The following is a 20000-nucleotide window of genomic DNA, read 5'->3' as shown; positions in this document are numbered from 1 at the left end:
AAAGACAAAGAGGGAAAGAGAAATATAATTAGAAAAATAAAGAGGCAAAAAAGAGGAGAGAGTGAAAGAAGAAAAGAAGAGAGAAGAAAAGAGAATGCAAAGAATGAAAGAAGAGAAAGAAAGAGAAGAAAGGAAGAGAAGAAAGAATAGAAAAGAAAGAAAGAAGAATTAGAAGAAAAAGAATAGAGAATTAGAAAGAGGAAGAGGGAAAGCGGAAGAGAAATAGAAAGACCAAGGAGAATAGAGGAAGATAATTAGAAAGATACAGAGGAAATGAGGAGAATTAGAAATAGAAAGAGGGACAGAGGAAGAAAATTACAAAGAGAGAGAGAATTAGAAAGATAAAGAGGGAGAGAGGAAGAGAATTATAAAGACCAAGAGGGAGAGAGAAAGATTATTAGAAAGATAAAGAAGGAATGAAGAGGATGAATAGAAATATAAAGAGGGAAAGAGGAAGAGAATTTGCAAGAGAAAGAGGGAATAGGGAGGAGAATTAGAAAGATGAAGAGGGAAAGAGGAAGCTAATTTGAAAGAGAGAAAGAGGAAGAATATTAGAAAGAGGAATAAAATTAGAAAGAGAAAGACATAAAGAGGAATGGAATTAAAAAGACCAAGAGAAAAGGATTTAGAAAGATAAAGAGGGAAAGAAGAAGCGAATTAGATAGAGAAAGAGGGAAAGAAGAAGAGAATTAGAAAGAGAAAGAGGGAAAGAAGAAGAGAATTAGAAAGAGAAAGAGAGAAAGAAGAAGAGAATTAGAAAGAGAAAGAGAGAAAGAAGAAGAGAATTAGAAAGAGAAAGAGGGAAAGAAGAAGAGAATTAGATAGAGAAAGAGGGAAAGAAGAAGAGAATTAGAAAGAGAAAGAGAGAAAGAAGAAGAGAATTAGAAAGAGAAAGAGGGAAAGAAGAAGAGAATTAGATAGAGAAAGAGGGAAAGAAGAAGAGAATTAGATAGAGAAAGAGGGAAAGAAGAAGAGAATTAGAAAGAGAAAGAGGGAAAGAAGAAGCGAATTAGATAGAGAAAGAGGGAAAGAAGAAGAGAATTAGAAAGAGAAAGAGGGAAAGAAGAAGAGAATTAGAAAGAGAAAGAGAGAAAGAAGAAGAGAATTAGATAGAGAAAGAGGGAAAGAAGAAGAGAATTAGAAAGAGAAAGAGGGAAAGAAGAAGCGAATTAGATAGAGAAAGAGGGAAAGAAGAAGAGAATTAGAAAGAGAAAGAGGGAAAGAAGAAGAGAATTAGATAGAGAAAGAGGGAAAGAAGAAGAGAATTAGAAAGAGAAAGAGGGAAAGAAGAAGCGAATTAGATAGAGAAAGAGGGAAAGAAGAAGAGAATTAGAAAGAGAAAGAGGGAAAGAAGAAGAGAATTAGAAAGAGAAAGAGAGAAAGAAGAAGAGAATTAGAAAGAGAAAGAGGGAAAGAAGAAGAGAATTAGATAGAGAAAGAGGGAAAGAAGAAGAGAATTAGAAAGAGAAAGAGGGAAAGAAGAAGCGAATTAGATAGAGAAAGAGGGAAAGAAGAAGAGAATTAGAAAGAGAAAGAGGGAAAGAAGAAGAGAATTAGAAAGAGAAAGAGAGAAAGAAGAAGAGAATTAGATAGAGAAAGAGGGAAAGAAGAAGAGAATTAGATAGAGAAAGAGGGAAAGAAGAAGAGAATTTGAAAGAGAAAGAGAGAAAGAAGAAGAGAATTAGAAAGAGATAGAGGGAAAGAGGAAGAGAATTAAAAAGATCAAGAGGAAAAGAATAAGAAAGAGAAAGAGGGAAAGAGGAAGAGAACTAGAAAGAGAAAGAAAAATAGAAAGTTAAAGAGAGACTGAGGAAGAGAATTAGAAAGATAAAGAGGGAAAGAAGAAGAGACTTAGAAACAGAAATAGGGAAAGAGGAAGAGAATTAGAAAGAGAAAGAATAATAGAAAGATAAAGAGGGAATGAGGAAGAGAATCAGGAAGATCGGAAAGAGAATCAGAAACAGAAAGAGGGAAAGAGGAAGATAATTAGAAAAAGAAAGAAAAATATAAAGATAAAGAGGGAATGAGGAAGAGAATTAGAAAGATAAAGAGGGAAAGAGAAATTTAATTAGAAAGACCAAGAGGAAAAGAGAAAGATAAATAGAAAGATAAAGAGAGGAAGAGGATTAGAGAGAGAGAAAGAGGGAAGGAGTAATATAATTAGAAAGACCAAGAGGAAAAGAGAAAGAGAAATAGAAAGATGAAGAGGGGAAGAGGAAGAGAATTAGAAAGATGAAGAGGGAAAGAGGAAGAGAATAAGAAAGATAAAAAGGGGAAGAGAAACAGAATTAAAAAATAAAAAGGGGAGAAGGAAGAGAATTAGAAAGATAAAGAGGGAAAGAGGAAGAGAATTAGAAAGAGAAAGAGGGAAAGAGGAAGAGAATTAGAAAGAGAAAGAGGGAAAGAGGAAGAAAATTAGAAAGAGAAAGAGGGAAAGAGGAAGAGAATTAGAAAGACAGAGAAGGAAAGAGGAAGATAATTAGAAAGATGAAGAGGAAAAGAGAAAGAATTTGAAAGACAGAAGGAAAGAGGAAGAGAATTAGAAAGATAAAGAGAATTAGAAAGATAAAGAGGGAAAGAGGAAGAGAATTAGACATATTAAATGGGGAAGAGGAAGAGAATTAGAAAGAGAAAGAGGGAAGGAGGAAGAGAATTAGAAAGAGAAAGAGGGAAGGTGGAAGAAAATTAGAAAGATACAAAGAGGAAGAGAATTAGAAAAACAGAGAAGGAAAGTGGTAGAGACTTAGAAAGATAAAGAGAAAAAGAGGGAGATAATCAGAAAGAGAGAGAGAGAGAGAAAGAGAAAGAGTAGTTAGGAGTTAAAGAAGAGGCAACAGAGGAGGTTGAGATAGACGGGTGAGAAATTAGTGACGTCAATGAATTCCGTGTGCCGCCTCGACGTCGCTGCTGTCATGATTTATGAGGACGTGTCGCTGGGAGGAGGGAGAGGGGGGGAGAGGGGGGGGGGTGGTGAGGGAGGGAGGGAGGGAGGGGGGAAAAAGAATGAGTGGGTGGGAGGGAGGGAGGGAGAAGGGGGGGATGGTGAGGGAGGGAGGGAGAAGGGGTGGGTGGGAGGGAGGGAGGGAGAAGGGGTGGGTGGGAGAAGGGGTGGGTGGGAGGGAAAAAGAATGAGTGGGTGGGAGGGAGGGAGGGAGGAGGGGTGGGTGGGAGGGAGGGAGGTGGGAGTAGGGGTGGGTGGGAGGGAGGGAGGGAGAAGGGGTGGGTGGGAGGGTATGGGAGGGAGAAGGGGTGGGAGGGAGGGAGGGAGGGAGAAGGGGTGGGAGGGAGGGAGGGAGGGAGGGGGGGTGGGGGGGAGGGAGGGAGGGAGGGAGGGGGGGAGGGCGAACGGGAGGGAGGGAGGGAGAAGGGGTGGGTGGGAGGGAGGGAGGGAGAAGGGGTGGGTGGGAGGGTAAGAGAGGGGCAGGTTTAGAGAAATGGAGGGAGGCAGAAAGAGGGAGTGGGTGGGAGGAAGAGAGAGAGGGAGGGAGGGAGGGGGATAAGGAGGAGAGGAGGGTGTAGATAGGAGGAGGGAAAGAATGAGATGGAGACAAAGGAAGGGAGGGAGAGATATAGAGAGATGGAAGGGGAAAGAATTAGAGAAAGGGATAAAGCGGGTAAGAGAGGGGCAGGTTTAGAGAAATGGAGGGAGGCAGAAAGAAGGAGTGGGTGGGGGGAAGAGAGAGAGGGAGAGGGAGGGAGGGAGAGTAAGACGGGGGGATAAGGATGAAAGGAGGGTGTAGAGAGAAAGAGGGAAAGAAAAGAGATGGAGCCAAAGGGAGGGAGGGAGAGATATAGAGAGATGGAAGGGGAAAGAATTAGAGAAAAGGAGAAAGCAGGAAAAGAGGAAAGAAGGAAGAGAGAGATGAAGATAACGTGAGAAAGGGAGTTAGAAAAGGCGGAAAAAGAAGGTAAAGATGGGGGGATGATGGTATTGAGGGAAGGGGAGAAGGAGAGAGAGAGAGAATGCGAGAAATGAGAGATAAAGAGAAAGATGGATAAGCCTAAGTGAAGTAAATGATAGAAATGAGAAATTGAGATACAATTGATCATTTCTTTCGAATAGAAAATGATGAACTGAACTCGATAGTTACGAAACACAAACTAACACACTCAATAAATGAAAAAAGAGGAAAGATCTCGCGAAATAGATAAGACACGATTACCCTGAGAAACAACAATGATAATGCCAAAATAAAACAAAAAAAGAAAAGGTCTCCAGGCATAAAACTCAGAAATAAACAGTTATAACAACGAACACAAAAAAAACATCACAAAAAAGGATCCGAAACCACAAGCCAACATCATAATAAGTCGGAACGCGCTTCTACACAGTCACTTGTTCTCTTCTCTCGGCGTCTTCAACATGGCTGCTGGTACGTTGCGCTTTTGTTTTGATTATCTTTAGAGGAGGTTGAGTTTTACGTTTATTTCTTTTTTGTTTATTCATTTATGTATGTTTACTTGTTGGAGATGATAAGTGTTGTTGTTGTTGTTTTATATGCATATGATTTATTATATATCTGTTGTTTTTGTAATTCGTCTTATATCCGTCATTTGTATGTACTTTAGCGCCTGAATTTTGTGGTTGTTTTTTCAAAGTTTTCAAAATATATAACAGAAAAGCGACGAAAAATTACTTATAATCAACAATATGGCTTCGCAGGTTAACTTCTAACCAATTTCTTTTTAAAAAAGTTTTTTTTTAGATAAATATTACATACCAACCATAACAAGTTGACTTTAAAATTAGGAATCGTGTTTGTGAAAGGCTAAGAATAATAAAATGTAACTAACATCTTCAGCATGAGTTCGTGCATGGTATTGCAATTGATAGGCCGATATTAGGTGGAATATTTTGATGTTCACGGACTGTCTTTGCTTCTTGTTTCTCTCCCTTTCTTTTTCTTTATTCTGACTCTATTGTTTTTTTTTGTTTCGTTATGTTTTTATTTCTCTTTTCTTTTTTTTCTTTCTTTCTTTACTCTTCCCCTTTTTCTCTTCGTTTCTTTCTATCTCTCTTTTCTATTCAATCGTATTTCATTTTTTGTTAAATATAGTTTCTTTAAAATCATTTCAAAGACAAAATTACTTTTAAGAGATAAAAAATAAGACATAAACAAGTTGAAAATATATGTAAAAAGGAGAGAGAGAGAGAAAGAGAGAGAGAGAGAGAGAAAGAGAGAGAGAGAGAGAGAGAGAGAGAGAGAGAGAGAGAGAGAGAGAGAGAGAGAAAGAGTATGAGTGATAGACTGAGACAGACAGATAGACAGTTAAACAAACGTCTTCTTCTTTTGCGGAATTCAGTTTATTTTCCCCTTATCGAAAGATGCTTTGTCGCATGAAACATAAAATGAATATGGAGCCTCTCAAACCTCTGAAATTTTCTGAAAATCCCAACCAATTTTCTCCAATAATGCAAAAAAGTTCAGCCTCCCCCTTCTAAGCCTACACAAGAAACAACAAAAGAAGAAGTTGCGCAACCTGCATCCCCAACATCAAAAACTGCAAAATCCCCAGAAGTACTTTCAACTTCTCCCGAAGCACTGAAGTTTCCAGGAGGGGTTTTCATGCCTCGATCACCCACTCCTAAAGAACTGAAGTTTCTAGAACATGTTAAGAATACACAGTTTGTCAGTCATTTTCTGTCATTCCCAGGTGGTAAATAGTTACAGAAATAAAACATAAATAAAGATATATGAATGAGTTAAGGATTACTATTATCATTATAATCATAATCATAATGCTGAGGATGATAATGGCAGTAATGATGAATCACATTAATAATCATAATAATTATAATGGTAACGATAATGTTAATAATGATGATGGCATTAACAATGATAACAATGTTAAAACAATAACAATAATGGTGATATTGATAAAAATGACGGTGTGGATAATGATAAGGATGATAATGATGGTGATGATAATGAAAAGGATAATAACAATGATACTAATGGTGATGCTAGCAATAACGATCATAACGTTGATAGTGATGATAATGATAATGATAATAGCAATGATAATAGTGATAATAATAACAACATTAATGATAATAATCATAACAATGTATTCCATCTCTCTTGGCCTCCTTCCATTTCCCCATTTATTTAATTTCCCTTCCTTTCCCCTACAACTGAATCTCCGTTTTCCCTCATCAAATCCCCCGAATTAATTAATTTTATTTTCTCTTTGCCTCAGACTCTGTGTTTACATACGACGCGGCTTCGTGGTCTGTTACGCCAGCCATGAAGGAAGCATATGACACCAATGGTTACATCCTCGTCAGGTGCGTCATGTGCTTGCTTTGGTTTCGGTTTGTGTTGTTGATTTTTTGTTGTTGATTTTTTGGGGGGTTGTTTTGGGGTTGTTTGTGCATTTTATGAGCTTGTTGGTATTGTTGGTTTATTATCATTATTGTCGTCACTGTCGTTATTGCTTTTGTTAACATTATCATTAACGCTAGCATTATCATTATTATTATCATTATCATTATTATTATCATCATTACCATTATCAGTATCATCATCATCATGACCAGCAACAGCATCATTATCGTCAGCATCCCTGCAGTCAACATCATTACCCTCATCATCAACAACAGCATCATTATCATTATCAAAATCATTAATACTAGTAGTATTAGTCGTATTATTATCGTTATTCCTATATCCGTAAGTATATTGCATTGATCCACTAAGCTGTGAAAGAGGGAGTATGAAAGGTAGAGGATAAATAGAGAATAGGCACAGAGGACGTTAAGAAAGTTGGGATGAGGAAGGGAGGGAGATGGAGAGGGGATGTAGGAGAGGGGAGAGAGAGAAAAAAAAGAGGGGGAAGGAGTGGAAAGGAGAGGTATGGGATAGGGAATAGAGAGTGGGAGGATGGTATGTCGGGAAGGTGGGTGTATAGTATATATAACGTACCCAACATATGTTTGCACAAGGTGGGTTTCTCAGCATCACAGGAGATTCAGATATTAATAAAAATATGTCCCGGAAGACTATAAATTAAATAATTCCCATTTATCCGTGTCTATAGCATGCACAGTCATTGCTTGTGTATACTCAAAATTATTCCCCCCAAAATGTTTAAGCCATATATATCTGCTAATAACTGCTTTTTGTATCGCTACTTAAAGCTTTTTACATATTCGTACACTCAACGATGCCAGTTAATATTCTCCTCACATAAAACGCAAATTCTCGAAAACTAACACGTAATACAGACGTCAGCCATGTTTTTGGTGTTGCCTAATCTTATGAATATATTAAAACTAATCTGTTTATTTACCAGAACTCGCGTTCATTCTGTATCATTTCGCTGCTGTGTTGTTACCATTATTATGAAAACTATTTCCAAAACTGAACCGTAAATATATCAACCTTAGAAACTACACAGGAGAAACTTGAGCATACACAAAGGAATGCTATACATGTTAAACACTGGGCTAGCGTAAACATAGCGTGAGAAACATTTTGTGTATATCATGGCCCATTTAAATGATACCCTGGCCTTCTCTTTTGGCCCTGAGAATCATAATCTGTACAAACATTGGAAGGAAGAGAGTGAGAGAGGGAGAGGGAGGGAGGAGGGCAGGATAGAAGAGGAAAGGGAAACTAAGAGGGAAAAGATGGGAGAGAGGGAAGGAGGAAGGGAGGGAGGGAGGGAGAGAGAGAGACAAAGACAGGGAAAGAAAGAATGAAAAAAAGAGAGAATGAGTGAGAGAGAGAGAGAGAGAGAGAGAGAGAGAGAGAGAAAGAGAGAGAGAGAGACATAGACAAAGACATAGACATAGACATAGACTAAGACATAGACTAAGACAAAGACAGGGACACAAAGAGAGAGAAAGTTACAAAAGAGGAATAATGCAGTGAGTGGATAAAGGAAAGATAAACATCAAAGTGAGAGAGAGAGAGAGCGAGAGCAAAAGATAGCAATGCAATATGCAAACAAAAGACACACACACACACACACACATTCATTCGCAAACCCTCTGGCTCCACCTCAGGAATGCCTTCAACCAAGAGGAAATGGACAAAGTGCGGTCGTTCGTGGAGGGCAACCAGACAATTCAGGAACAAGCCTATAGTCGCGACGACGGCAAAGACCGGAGGAGTCGAGTCACCCTGTGGAACCACCCGGGGAAGGATGTCCTGGGCGTGTTGGCGAGGACCGAGCGCATCGCCGGGACCATGGAGAAGGTTAGTGGGTGGGGCCTTGGGGGCTTGGGGGGCTTGTGGGAGGGGGGTGGAGGGGGGAGGGGAGTTGTGTGTGTTGTTTTGTTCTTGGTCTGGTTGTTTGGTTGTTGTATATATGCTGAGGATGTTTTTTTTATATGCTTAGTGGAAGGTTTTAATTGGATCAATTAGGGCCAGTTTTTGTGTGTCTGATGGTAAAGGTTTTATCCCATTGGCTTTCAATGGTGATCTAATCTTCCTTCGCTCTCCCTCACGTATATTAAAACCGCAAGGGTATTGGTAGCCGTCTGGTTTGTACAGCGGTGACGTGCCGGCCTCACGTACTAGTGGTCGGCTGATCGAGCCCCGACCAAGCTCGCTCGTGAGTTTCCACTGTCGCCTGGCGGTCACGGTGGGTAAGGACCAAGCTCAGGTCGAGTCAACACTCGTTGGCACACTTTCACAGGAGTCAGCACACGCTCACACAGGAGGGCTCGCCTCGTTTTGCTTATAAGTCCGGCGAAGCATCTGCTCCGCAAATCTAGCTTATCCTTATCCTTGGTAGAGCAAGATATAAAACAAGAAATTAGCATAGCCAGCTGAGTAGGACGTCTTGAAGGGCGCCTTATAGCTGCCGTTGAGGTCCCTTGAGTATCCTACTGGCTGGTCTCGCGCGTGCAGGGCTGCCAACCGCGAATGAGGGGACAGGGCTGCCAGTCTAAGCCTATCCAAATGTTTCTTTTTTGACTATTTTTCTCCATTCCTATCTTCGTTTGGTGTTTTTTTTTTATGGTTCTCGTGCTTTTTTTCTTACTCTTTTTTTTCCTTCAACCGGGTTCCTTCTTCCTTTTCTTTTCTCTTCCTATTTTTCCCCTCGCTCTCTTTTCCCCCCCCCCCCTCCCTCACTCCCTTCTTGCTACCCTTCTATTCTATCTTCCTCCATTCCTCCTTCCATCCTCTCTGCTCCTCTCTCTCTCTCTCTCCTCTCTCTCTCTCTCTCTCTCTCTCTCTCTCTCTCTCTCTCTCTCTCTCTATATATATATATATATATATATATATATATATATATATATATATTATTATATGTATATTGTGTCTTTATGTATATGTGTATATATGTATATATAATATATTATATATATATATATATATATATATATATATATATATATATATATATATATATATATACTGCGTAAAGATGAATTGGTAAAATTTTGAACTTAACGCCTATTGGTAATTTAATTAAAATGTTTTTTGGTTTGTTTGTTTGTTTGTTTGTTTTTTTGTATGCTTTTTTGTCTGGGGAAATTCCGACGTTCGCGAGCCGATTACTCGGGTTACTGGGTAAATGTCCCACGAGAACGGGGAAAACACCGAACCCACTTACAAGCCGGAGTATCTAGTTGCTCCAGAGGGAATGAATGCAAAAATAAATATAATGACTGTTTAACCTCTAGATGCAAGCCGAGTAACGAGGGTGTCCAGTCGCTGACCCAGGAGAACAAGCGGTTTAGAAAAATCAGAGAAATCACCAAGATCATTCATAAGCTTTAGTATCGGCTGTTCAAAAAGGAGGAAGTTACAGGAAGTTACGGTCTGCCGGTTTAACTTACGCGACCTCTGCTGACCTGAACTACCGAACCGGCTTGCGGCACTCGCTCGTTTAAGTGCTTTTTCTTTAATAGGTTGTTTGGCACTCCAGCGTCACTTCTCGTTTCTATACTTTTCCTTCCCTTTCCTTTAGTTTAGAAAGTGTTCCAGTTAGAGAATAATAATGTGTGTTATATACATCATTATCATTATTATTACCATTGTTATTACGGTTGTTATTATAATGATAATAAGGAAGGAGAATTATAACATTAATTATGATGATAATGGTAAAAATGATAATGATACTAATAAAGAGAATGATAATAAATGTATAATAAAGATGATAATAAAGAATGATAATAAAATAATGATAATTACAACAATAATAATAAAAATGATAATCGCAACAATAATGATGATAATCACAACAGTTATAATAACAATGAAAACAACAATAATAATCATAATAATAACAACTACAGTGTTCTAGAAGATGTATATCCTGGAGGATCTCAGAGCTTCACATCTAAAAAAACGGTCTTGACGCCACTTCATCCTTAGTTAGGATTTATTTGCCTAATTAAGATGCAACCGTTGCGAGGCTTAAGCATTATTCCCCTCTTGTGTTTATTTTTTCTTTATTTTCTTTTCTTTCCTTTCTTTTTGCCTTTCTATCTTTCTTATATTTTTCTTTCTTTCTACTTTTCTTTCCTTCTTTCCTTACGTGTTTTTGCTCTTGGAGGTCACTGGGCTAGGCTACGTGTGTGTGTGTGTGTGTATATATATGTATGTGTATATATATATATATATATATATATATATATATATATATATATATATATAGTGTGGGTTATTTTGTTTGGTGCGTGGGTGTTCTTTTTTTGGCGGGAGTAGGGTGGGGGAACTTTAACATTACGCAATTGTGTTCTCTCTCTCTCTCTCTATCGCTTTCTCTCTCTATCCCTTTCTCTCTCTCTCTCTCTCTCTCTCTCTCTCTCTCTCTCTCTCTCTCTATCATTTTCTCTCTCTCTCTCTTTCTCTCTCTCTCTATCTCTTTATCCATCTCTCTCTTTCTCTCTCTCTATCCATCTCTCTCTTTCTCTCTCTCTATCCATCTCTCTCTTTCTCTCTCTCAATCCATCTCTCTCTTTCTCTCTCTCTCTCTCTCTCTCTATATATATATATACATCTTTTTCTCTCTCTCTTTATCTCGCTTTCGCTCCCTTGTAGATGTGTCAGTACACACATACATACATACTTACACGCATATCTCCACACACTCATACCCACAAATATGCACGCCTACACACACGAACAGAAAAAAAATATCCATACATATTTATATCCATCTATATATGTGTGTGTGTGTGTTTATGCGTTTATATATAAATCTCTCTCCCTCTCTCTCTCTCTCTCTCTCTCTCTCTCTCTCTATATATATATATATATATATATATATATATATATATATATATATATATAAACACACATGTCCTTCACAGAGTAATCATGCTCACACTCTTCCCAAGTACTCCAGCATTTCTATTAGTGGGTCTCCTCGAGTGCCTTGACGTCGTTGCTCATAAGCCTCCTTCTGAATCCCCGCCGCCCTTTTCCAGGTGATGGGCGGCCACGAGGTGTACCACTACCACAGCAAACTCATCATGAAGGACGCCCGCACGGGAGGTCGTCACGTTTGGCACCAGGATTATGGGTAGGTTGAAGGGGAGAGGGAGGGGGAGGGGGTAGATGGAGGGAAGGGATAGGGGAAGAGGGAAGGGAAGAGGGGGAGGGGGAGGGAAGGAATAGGGGGAGGGGGTACGGGAGATGGTGTGTGGGGAGGGGGAAGGGGTAGATGGAGGAAAGGGATAGGGGAAGGGGTACGGGAGATGGTGTGTGGGGAGGGGTTTGGGTTGGTAAGGGGTAGGGGGAGGTGGGATGGGAGAGGGAAGGGAGACAGGGGAGATGATTTGGGGTTGGGGAGGGGGTAGGTGGAGGGAAGGGGGAGGGGAAATGGTACAGGAGTGGGGAGGAGGAGGAAGAGCAGGGGATGTAGAGAGATAGGGGGAAGTGGGGGGGGGTAAATGGGAAGAAATTATGGCATGTTTATGTTCTATTTATATTGAAAAAATAGGGTTTGTGTAGTAATGGTTGTTTTTTTGTTTATTTGTGTCTCGAATGATAATGTATAGTGATTATAGTGAGAATATGACAATTCAGTATGGTGCAAGTTCACTCTGTGGAGATAAACCATGCTATTGTTAAATATACGATGATGGCATATTTCATTATAAGAAATATATAAACAATAAATTCAAATAATTCATGCTAATAGACGTAAATATTGTTTTATGTAAACAATGTATCAAATATATTCTATTTCAACACAACCCACAAAATCTACATTAAAAGAACACACCATCACTAGATTAAAAATAAATAAATAAATAAATAAATAAAAACGCACTAAAGAAAATTAAAAACTTCACAAAATTTACAACCGACGTGCATTATCCCGTCACGAGTCAATCACACCCCTTGCTTTGCAAAGCCATGCATTCCCACTCATCCTTTATTGCAACATCCTTTCCCAAGTCATTCACTCCCATCCCCAAACCAGCGCAGACACCCGAAGCCTCAACAAATACACGCTTCCTTCCTTCTTGCATTTGCAGATATTGGTACAGGAACGGCTGCTTGTTTCCCGACATGGGCTCGGTGTTTATCCCGATCGATGACTGCACCAAGCAGAACGGGTGCTTGCAGGTCCTCAAGGGGTCTCACCGCCTCGGCCGCGTCGACCACGTCCGTATCGGCGAGCAACTCGGAGCCGATCCCGAAAGAGTCGAAAAGGTGAGGGTCGCCTGAGCGCTCGCTGGAGGAAGAGGGAAAAGGGGTGTGGTTTTGTGGTGGTAAGACGAGTTGTAATGGCTGTTAGGTGTGAATTGGTATTAAAGGAATAGGGAGAGAGGGAGAGAGAGGGAGAGAGAGAGAGAGAGAGAGAGAGAGAGAGAGAGAGAGAGAGAGAGAGAGAGAGAGAGAGGGAGGGAGGGAGAGACAGACAGAGCCAGAGAGAGAGATGGAAGGAAGGAGAGAAAGAAAAAGACAGACAGGAAATAGAGGGAAAAAGAGTGAAAGATAGACAAGGATGGAGAAGAGAAGAAAGATGGAGAGAGAAAGAGAGAGAAAGAGAGAAAGAAAGAAACAATTTAAATGTCAGGCAACTACTTATTCCAAGAGAAAAACTAGTGTTATTTTTCCCCGTTACTCGCACAGTAAGAAAACAGCGCATCGGGAAGCGTGGCTATAAGTACTAATACGTGAAGCACAGCTGGAAGTTGCCAAGAAATTTTGAACTTTCAACTTTTTCGAAACTTCCGTACTGCCATATTGGTGATATTATTCGGAATATTTTGATGATAATATTTCAAATCTCGAAACGTTTTAATATTCATTGTTATTGTTGTTGCTTTGGTTGTTTTTATTATTCTTATTCTTAGCATTATTATCATTATTGCTATTATTATTATTGTTATTGTTATTATTATTATTATTATTACTATTATTATTATCATTATCATTATTACCATTATTATTATAATTATTATTATTATCCTTATCGTTATCATTACTATTATTTTCATTATAATTATTATTATCAGTATCATTATTATCTTCATCTTCATCTCCATCAGCCTTCACCATCACCACCGCCATCACCATCATCACCACCATTATGATCTTCAAAACATCTGATCATCAGACTCACCATACTTTAAAAATTCACAGCCAGAAATTTCCCTTCATAAATAACGAATAAACATCTATTCCGTTTTTCTTTCCATCTCTTTGATCTTCGAAATTTCGAAATTCAGCGTAAAAAAAAAAACGAAGAAATAAAAAGAAAATTGTCTCAGCGTCGAGGTCTGTCATGGGACATTTACGCGAGACAGTACGAAAAGTGTGAGAGAGAGAGAGAGAGAAAGAGAGAGAGAGAGAGGGTGAGAGAAAGAGAGAGAGAGAGAAAGAGAGAGAGAGAAAGAGAGAGAGAGGGTGAGAGAGAGAGAGAAAGAGAGAGGGAGGGAGATGAGAGAGAAAGAGAGAGAGAGAGAGGGAGGGAGATGAGAGAGAGAGAGGGTGAGAGAAAGAGAGAGAGAGAGAGAGAGAGAGGGAGGGAGATGAGAGAGAGAGAGGGTGAGAGAAAGAGAGAGAGAATGAGAATTGTGTATGTGTGTGTGTGTGTGTAGGTTATTGAAAAGAATATTGTGGGTGATTGAGGAAGTGAGGAGACTGAGGGTGGTAGGTAATAACAGTAGTAGTAGTATCATTATCATCATGATTCCTGTTATCATTCTTATTATACTGTTATCATTGTTATCATCATTATTGCTATTATGACATTTATATTATTGTTGTTGTCACCATTATTATTATCATCATTATCATTATTTCTATTATCATTATTGTCAGTATTATTATCATCACTGTTGTTCTTCTTATTTTTATTATTCTCGTAATTATTATCGTCATGATGACCATCATCATTATCATAATTCTTATAAAAAAAAATTCATGTTAATACTATAATCATCATTACTATTTAAACTAATTTTGTTATCATTATCATGGGTCTAATTGTTATCGAAAATGTCATCCTTCTTATCATTATTATCTTTATAATTATAGATACTATCAACATTATTATTACCATCACCATTTATATTGCAATCATTTTCTGATCACTTGTATTGCTCTAATTACCAGTACCATGACTTTGATTACTAATAAGTAGTCATTAGTAATTGAATCATTACCATTATTTTAATGGTTGGTTCTATTTATACCATGATGATTTTCACCTTCGCTTACTTTCTTTTCCCCTTCCCCTTCCCTTTCCCTATTCCCCCTCCCCTTCCCCTTCCCCTTCCCCTTCCCTCTTCCCCCTTCCCCTTCCCCTTCCCCTTCCCTTTCCCTCTTCCCCCTCCCTTTCCCCTTCCCTTTCCCTCTTCCCCCTCCCCTTCCCCTTTCCTTTCCCCCTCCCCTTCCCTTTCCCCTTCCCCTTTTCCTTTCCTCTCCGCTACTCCTTCCCATCCCCCTCCCCCCCTTACCTCCTTCCCCTCCCCCTCCAACCCATCCCCACCCCTCCTTCCCCTCCCCCTCCAATCCATCCCCACCCCCATTCCCCTCCCCCTCCAACCCACCCCCATTCCCCTCCCCCTCCAACCCACCCCACCCCTCCAACCCATACCCACCGCTCCAACCCTCCCCCTCGAAGGCCAAGGAACAACTCGAGCACCTCCACCTCGAGATGAAGAGCGGCGACGCCCTCTTCTTCCACTCGAACCTCCTCCACACGTCGGACCAGAACGCCTCCGAACGCCGGCGTTGGGCGTTCATCGTGGCGTTCAACCAGCGTTCAAACAACCCGTACAAGGAGCATCACCATCCGCAGTACACGCCCATGACGAAGGTGAGGCGTGGGGGGAGAGGGGATGGGTGGGGAGGTAGGAGATGGGTGGGGAGGTAGGGGGTGGGTGGGGGGGTAGGGGGATGGAGGTTGGAGAGAGTGAAGTGGGGTATGGGTCTAGGGAGGTGTGGGGGGGGGAGGTGGGAGGAGGGAGGAGAGGGTGATGTCTTGGGGAAGGGGGAGGAGGGGAAGGGGTAAGTTGGGATCTAGGTGAGAGGGGATAGAGGAGGGGAGGGCTTGGGGAGGGAGGAGGAGAGGGGAGGGGAGGGGAGGATGAGATAGTGAAGGGGTGGGGGGAATGGTGGGGAGGGAGGAGGGAAATGAGGGGGAAGAGGAGGAGGTGGGAGGGGAGGGGAGGGAAGGAAAGAGCGTGGGGGTGTGAGGGGGGAGGGGAGGGGAGGTGATATCGAGGAGAGGAGAGAGGGAGGGGGCGAGGTGGTGAGGGGCGTGGGGTTAGAAAGTGGGGAGGAGGGAGGAGTGAGGTGGTGAGGAGGAGAGTGAGTGAAGAGGAGGGAGGAGGTAGCGAGGAAGAAAAAATAATTCTTTAGGTCAGTATTTCCAACAATATTATCATGTTATTATTGTTGTTGTTTTAATTATCACTTTTAAGCTCATTTTCTTTCCTTGGATTTTCGTCTATCTGGAATTTCGTTCTTTTTTTTTCTTTCTTTTTTTCTTCTTTTTTTTTCTTTTCTCTTATTGCATTTTTCACGTCTCTTTCTGATCAGTGTTATCATCTCATCTGCTACCCTTTCTATTACTATTTATCCCCTACACCTCCTTCTTTCTTCCTCTCTCTCTCACTTACTCCCTTTCTTTTTTATCCCTCTTTCTTTCATCCCCCTTTTCCTTCCCTTTCATTCTTACTTTCTTGCCTCTTTCCTCCCTTTCTTTCTTACCACCTTTCTACCTTCCTTTCTCTCTCCCTATTCAGCTTTTTTCTCCTTCTTTTTCTCCCTCCCTTCCTCCCTCCCTTTCTCTCGTCCTTTCTTCCTTCTTCCTCTTCTCTCGTCCTTTCTTCCTCCCTTCCTCTCTCAATATATTCTACGTGCTTTCTCCCTTTTCCCCCTTTTTCTCCCTCCTTCCCTCCCTATTTTCCTCCCTCCCTTCCTCTCGTACTTTCTCCTTAACTTTATCTTTTTTCCCTCCCTTTCTCTCGTCCTTTCTTCCTTCCTCCCTCCCTATTTCCCTCCCTCCCACCCTTCTTCCTTCCCTTCCTCCCTCCCTCCCTCCCTCCCTTCCTTCTTCCCTCCCTTCCCCCCCCCCCTCTCCTCCCGCCCTCCCTCCCCACCCTTCTTCCTTCCCTTCCTCCCTCCATCCCTCCCTCCTTCCCTTCTTCCCTCCCTTCTTCCCCCATTTCTCCCTCCCTCCCATCCTCCTTCTCCCCGTCTTCCCTCCCTCCCTCCCTCCCATTCCTCCCTCCCTCCCTCCCCCCTTCCTTCAAACTGATGAGGTAACCCGACCAACTTTGGTTCAAGAAGCAGAAAGTAAATAATTTTGCCTGACTTTTTACCTTAAAAAAATAAGTGTAAAAGTGTGATGCTGAGATGCTGATTGGTATTACTTGTAAAAGATAAGTAGATAAATAGATGGATAAATTAATGTAAATCACATTTGTTAAAATCCGGGCTACTATTTCTTTTTTTTCTTTTCTTTTCTTTTTTTGGCCTATTTTTCATGTTACTGGAGCTTCAATATTTACCTTTTTTTATTTACTTATTCTTTCTTTTAAGTTCCCCTTTTTTATGAAGTTTAATTCATTTTATAATATTTCGTCATTTTTTTCTTCTCCTCTCTCTTTTCCTCCCTCCCTCCCTCCCTCCCTCATACTCTCCTTCCCTCTCCCCCGCCCTCTCTCCCACCCTCCTACCCTCTCTCCTTCCCTACCTCCTTCCCTTCCTCTTCTTCTCCCTCCTTTCCTCTTATTCCTTATTTCCTTTCTCCCTTACTTTTCTCTCTCCCTCCCTTTTTTTCCAATCTTCCTCTATTTCTAACATTTTCTTCCTTCTTCTTGTTCACGATCTTCCTCCCTTCCTCCTTCTCTCCTTTCTTCCTTTCTCCCCTTCTTTCTTTCTTCTTCTTCCCCTTCCTCCTTTTCTCCCTTCCTTCTTTCCTTCCTTTACCCTTACCTTGATTTTTCTTTATCCTTCCTTTCTCTTCTTTTCCTTCATTTATTCCTTTCTTTCTTTCTCTCTCCTCCTTCATATCTCGTATCTTTTTCCTTATTTTCCTCCCTGTGTTATTCTCCCCTATTTTTTTTTTCTTCTTCTTCTTCTTCTTCTTCTATTTACCTTCATATTTTCTTCCCTTGTTTTCATTTGCACATATCCCCCCTCCTTGCTTCCTCCTCTTATTTTCCCCTTCATATTTCCCTCCCCTTATGTTCATCACCTTATTTTCCCTTTTTTTTCCTCCCCATGTTTTGCCATCCAAATTCCTTCCCCCTTATTTTCCAACCTATATTCTCCCCTCCATATTTTCCTCCCAATGTTTTTTCCCTCCGTATTTCCCTTCCCTTACCTTGCCCTCCATATTTTATTACTTTCATTTTCTTTCCCCTTATTTTCCTCTCCTTATTTTACCTCCCAATGTTTTCGCCTCCATGTTTTCCTCCCCTTACTTTCCCTTTCTCGTTTTCCTCTCTTTTATTTTCCTCACCTCATTTTCCTCCCTTTATTTTCCTCTCCTCATTTTCCTCCCTTTATTTTCCTCACCTCATTTTCCTCCCTTTCTGTTCCTCACCTCATTTTCCTCCCTTTCTGTTCCTCACCTCATTTTCCTCCCTTTATTTTCCTCACCTCATTTTCCTCCCTTTATTTTCCTCACCTCATTTTCCTCCCTTTATTTTCCTCACCTCATTTTCCTCCCTTTATTTTCCTCACCTCATTTTCCTCCCTTTACTTTCCTCACCTCATTTTCCTCCCTTTCTTTTCCTTACCTCATTTTCCTCTCTTTCTATTCCTCCCCTCATTTTCCTCCCTTCACTTTCCTCCCCTTATTATCCTCCCCTCATTTTCCTCCTCCCCCGCAGGTCCCGGACTCCGCCGTGCTGGAATGCGGCGAAGGAACCGACCTCAACGGCAAGTGGTTCATCAAACTCGACGACGACACTTCCATCCGCGAAAAGGTTCACTGAGCGGTTCGAGAAGTGGTTCGAAGCCGAGAAACGAGCGGTTCGTTCGGGGTCTTCGAAGTAAGGACGGAAAGCTAGAACGGTTCCACCAAACGCCGAAGGAACCAAAGTGAAAACGGAGTTCTTATTAATTTGAGACGGATTCTTTCGTTTTTTTGTTGTTGTTGTTGTTTTTCTTCCTCGATATTCAGGGAAAAAATATGAAACTAAATTTAACGAGTCAATGATTCTCTGCTTCGAATCAATAAGTCTCTGCTTTGAATCAATGAGTCTCTGCTTCAAATCAATGATTCTCTGCTTTGAATCAATAAGTCTCTGCTTCAAATCAATGATTCTCTGCTTCGAATCAATGAGTCTCTGCTTCGAATCAATGAGTCTACTTCGAATCAATAAGTCTCTGCTTCGAAAAAATGGTGCTCTGCTTCGAATCACTAGAAAGAATATTTAGTTCGCGACGAGACATGGAGAGAGAGAGAAATCGGCTATTGTGTCAAAAGAGCTTTTAAGAAGTGAAAAAAATGTTTTTTTTGTTTGTTTCTTTTTCTTTATTGTAAGTCTTATTTTGTTGTATTTCTTATTTTTATGAATATATAATTAATTGTTTGATTAGTTGAGTTTCTTTTTTCCCGCATTTATGTTTCTTCGTTATTTCTTGTGCGCGTGTGTGAATAATAATTCACAATTATGTGTTACAACGTTAATATGGAAAGAAATCATGTTTTTTCTAACAATACTAACGTTTTCAATTCACATTAAATTGTATCCTCAGTAAGTCGTTCTGATTTATGGTATAGGTGTGATGAAATTCTGTTTTGTGTGTTATGTGTATGTATGTATATATGCATGTATGTACATATGTGTGTGTATATATATATATATATGTATATATATTAATATGTATATATATGTATACATATATGCATATATATATATATATATATATATATATATATATATATATATATATGATTTATGTATGTGTATATATACATATATGTGTGTGTGTATGTGTGTAAATATATATATATATATATATATATATATATATATATATATATATATATATATACTACCACGTTAAAGGTGTAGTGGTTAGGAGCCTGGACTCTCACTCTGAGGTCCCAAGTTCGATTCACGGTTAGGAAGGTAAAATTTGTATTCCTATATTATAATGCGTTACTGCATTCTACTATCACACACACACACATATATCTATATATATATGTGTGTGTTTGTGTGTGTGTGTTTGTATGTGTGTGCGTGTGCGTGTGCTTGATCTATGTGTGAGTGTGTGTCTTTCTCACTCACTCTCTTTTCTATTTATTTCTCTCTCTCTCTCTCTCAGATTTGGTTGAAATTCCCTTTGATTAATCCGTTGCTTTATCCTTCGATTTGATGTAAAACAGAATTCACATTATACACACAATACCCTGATTACAAGTACGATATCCATCCACGAGTTCACAGTACTGTAGCTAACAAAATTTTCAGAAATGATTTTGGCAACACTTTTCACTCATAAAACAACAAAAACAGCTGTTTACTCAGCGGGTAATACAGTCTTGGCTTTCATTTCGTTATTGGAGAAAGCTTGCTAACACAAAAAAAAAGTGTCTGTTTTCCC

At 40.1% G+C, this 20000-nt stretch overlaps 1 protein-coding gene across 1 annotated transcript; it reads left to right on the top strand.

Annotated features, from left to right (window-relative positions):
* The first annotated feature begins 4269 nt into the window (after positions 1–4269).
* Positions 4270–18982, top strand: LOC122265747 (uncharacterized). Its single transcript, XM_043035161.2, has 7 exons — positions 4270–4373; positions 6202–6289; positions 8012–8204; positions 11396–11490; positions 12452–12629; positions 15052–15246; positions 18275–18982. The coding sequence occupies exons 1-7, from the start codon at positions 4364–4366 to the stop codon at positions 18377–18379; spliced, it is 864 nt and encodes a 287-aa protein (XP_042891095.2). The 5' UTR covers positions 4270–4363; the 3' UTR covers positions 18380–18982.
* Positions 18983–20000: the final 1018 nt, after the last annotated feature.

Source organism: Penaeus japonicus, unplaced genomic scaffold (assembly GCF_977035675.1).
Source record: "Penaeus japonicus unplaced genomic scaffold, GWHDUDI00000001_assembly GWHDUDI00000026, whole genome shotgun sequence".
Lineage (NCBI taxonomy): Eukaryota > Metazoa > Arthropoda > Malacostraca > Decapoda > Penaeidae > Penaeus > Penaeus japonicus.
This window is presented reverse-complemented; position numbering and strand designations above follow the sequence as displayed.

Coding starts and splice junctions, on each gene's coding strand:
- LOC122265747 (XM_043035161.2), top strand. Junction 6,290..8,011: donor AATGGTTACATCCTCGTCAG/GTGCGTCATGTG, acceptor GCTCCACCTCAG/GAATGCCTTCAACCAAGAGG. Junction 12,630..15,051: donor ATCCCGAAAGAGTCGAAAAG/GTGAGGGTCGCC, acceptor TCCCCCTCGAAG/GCCAAGGAACAACTCGAGCA.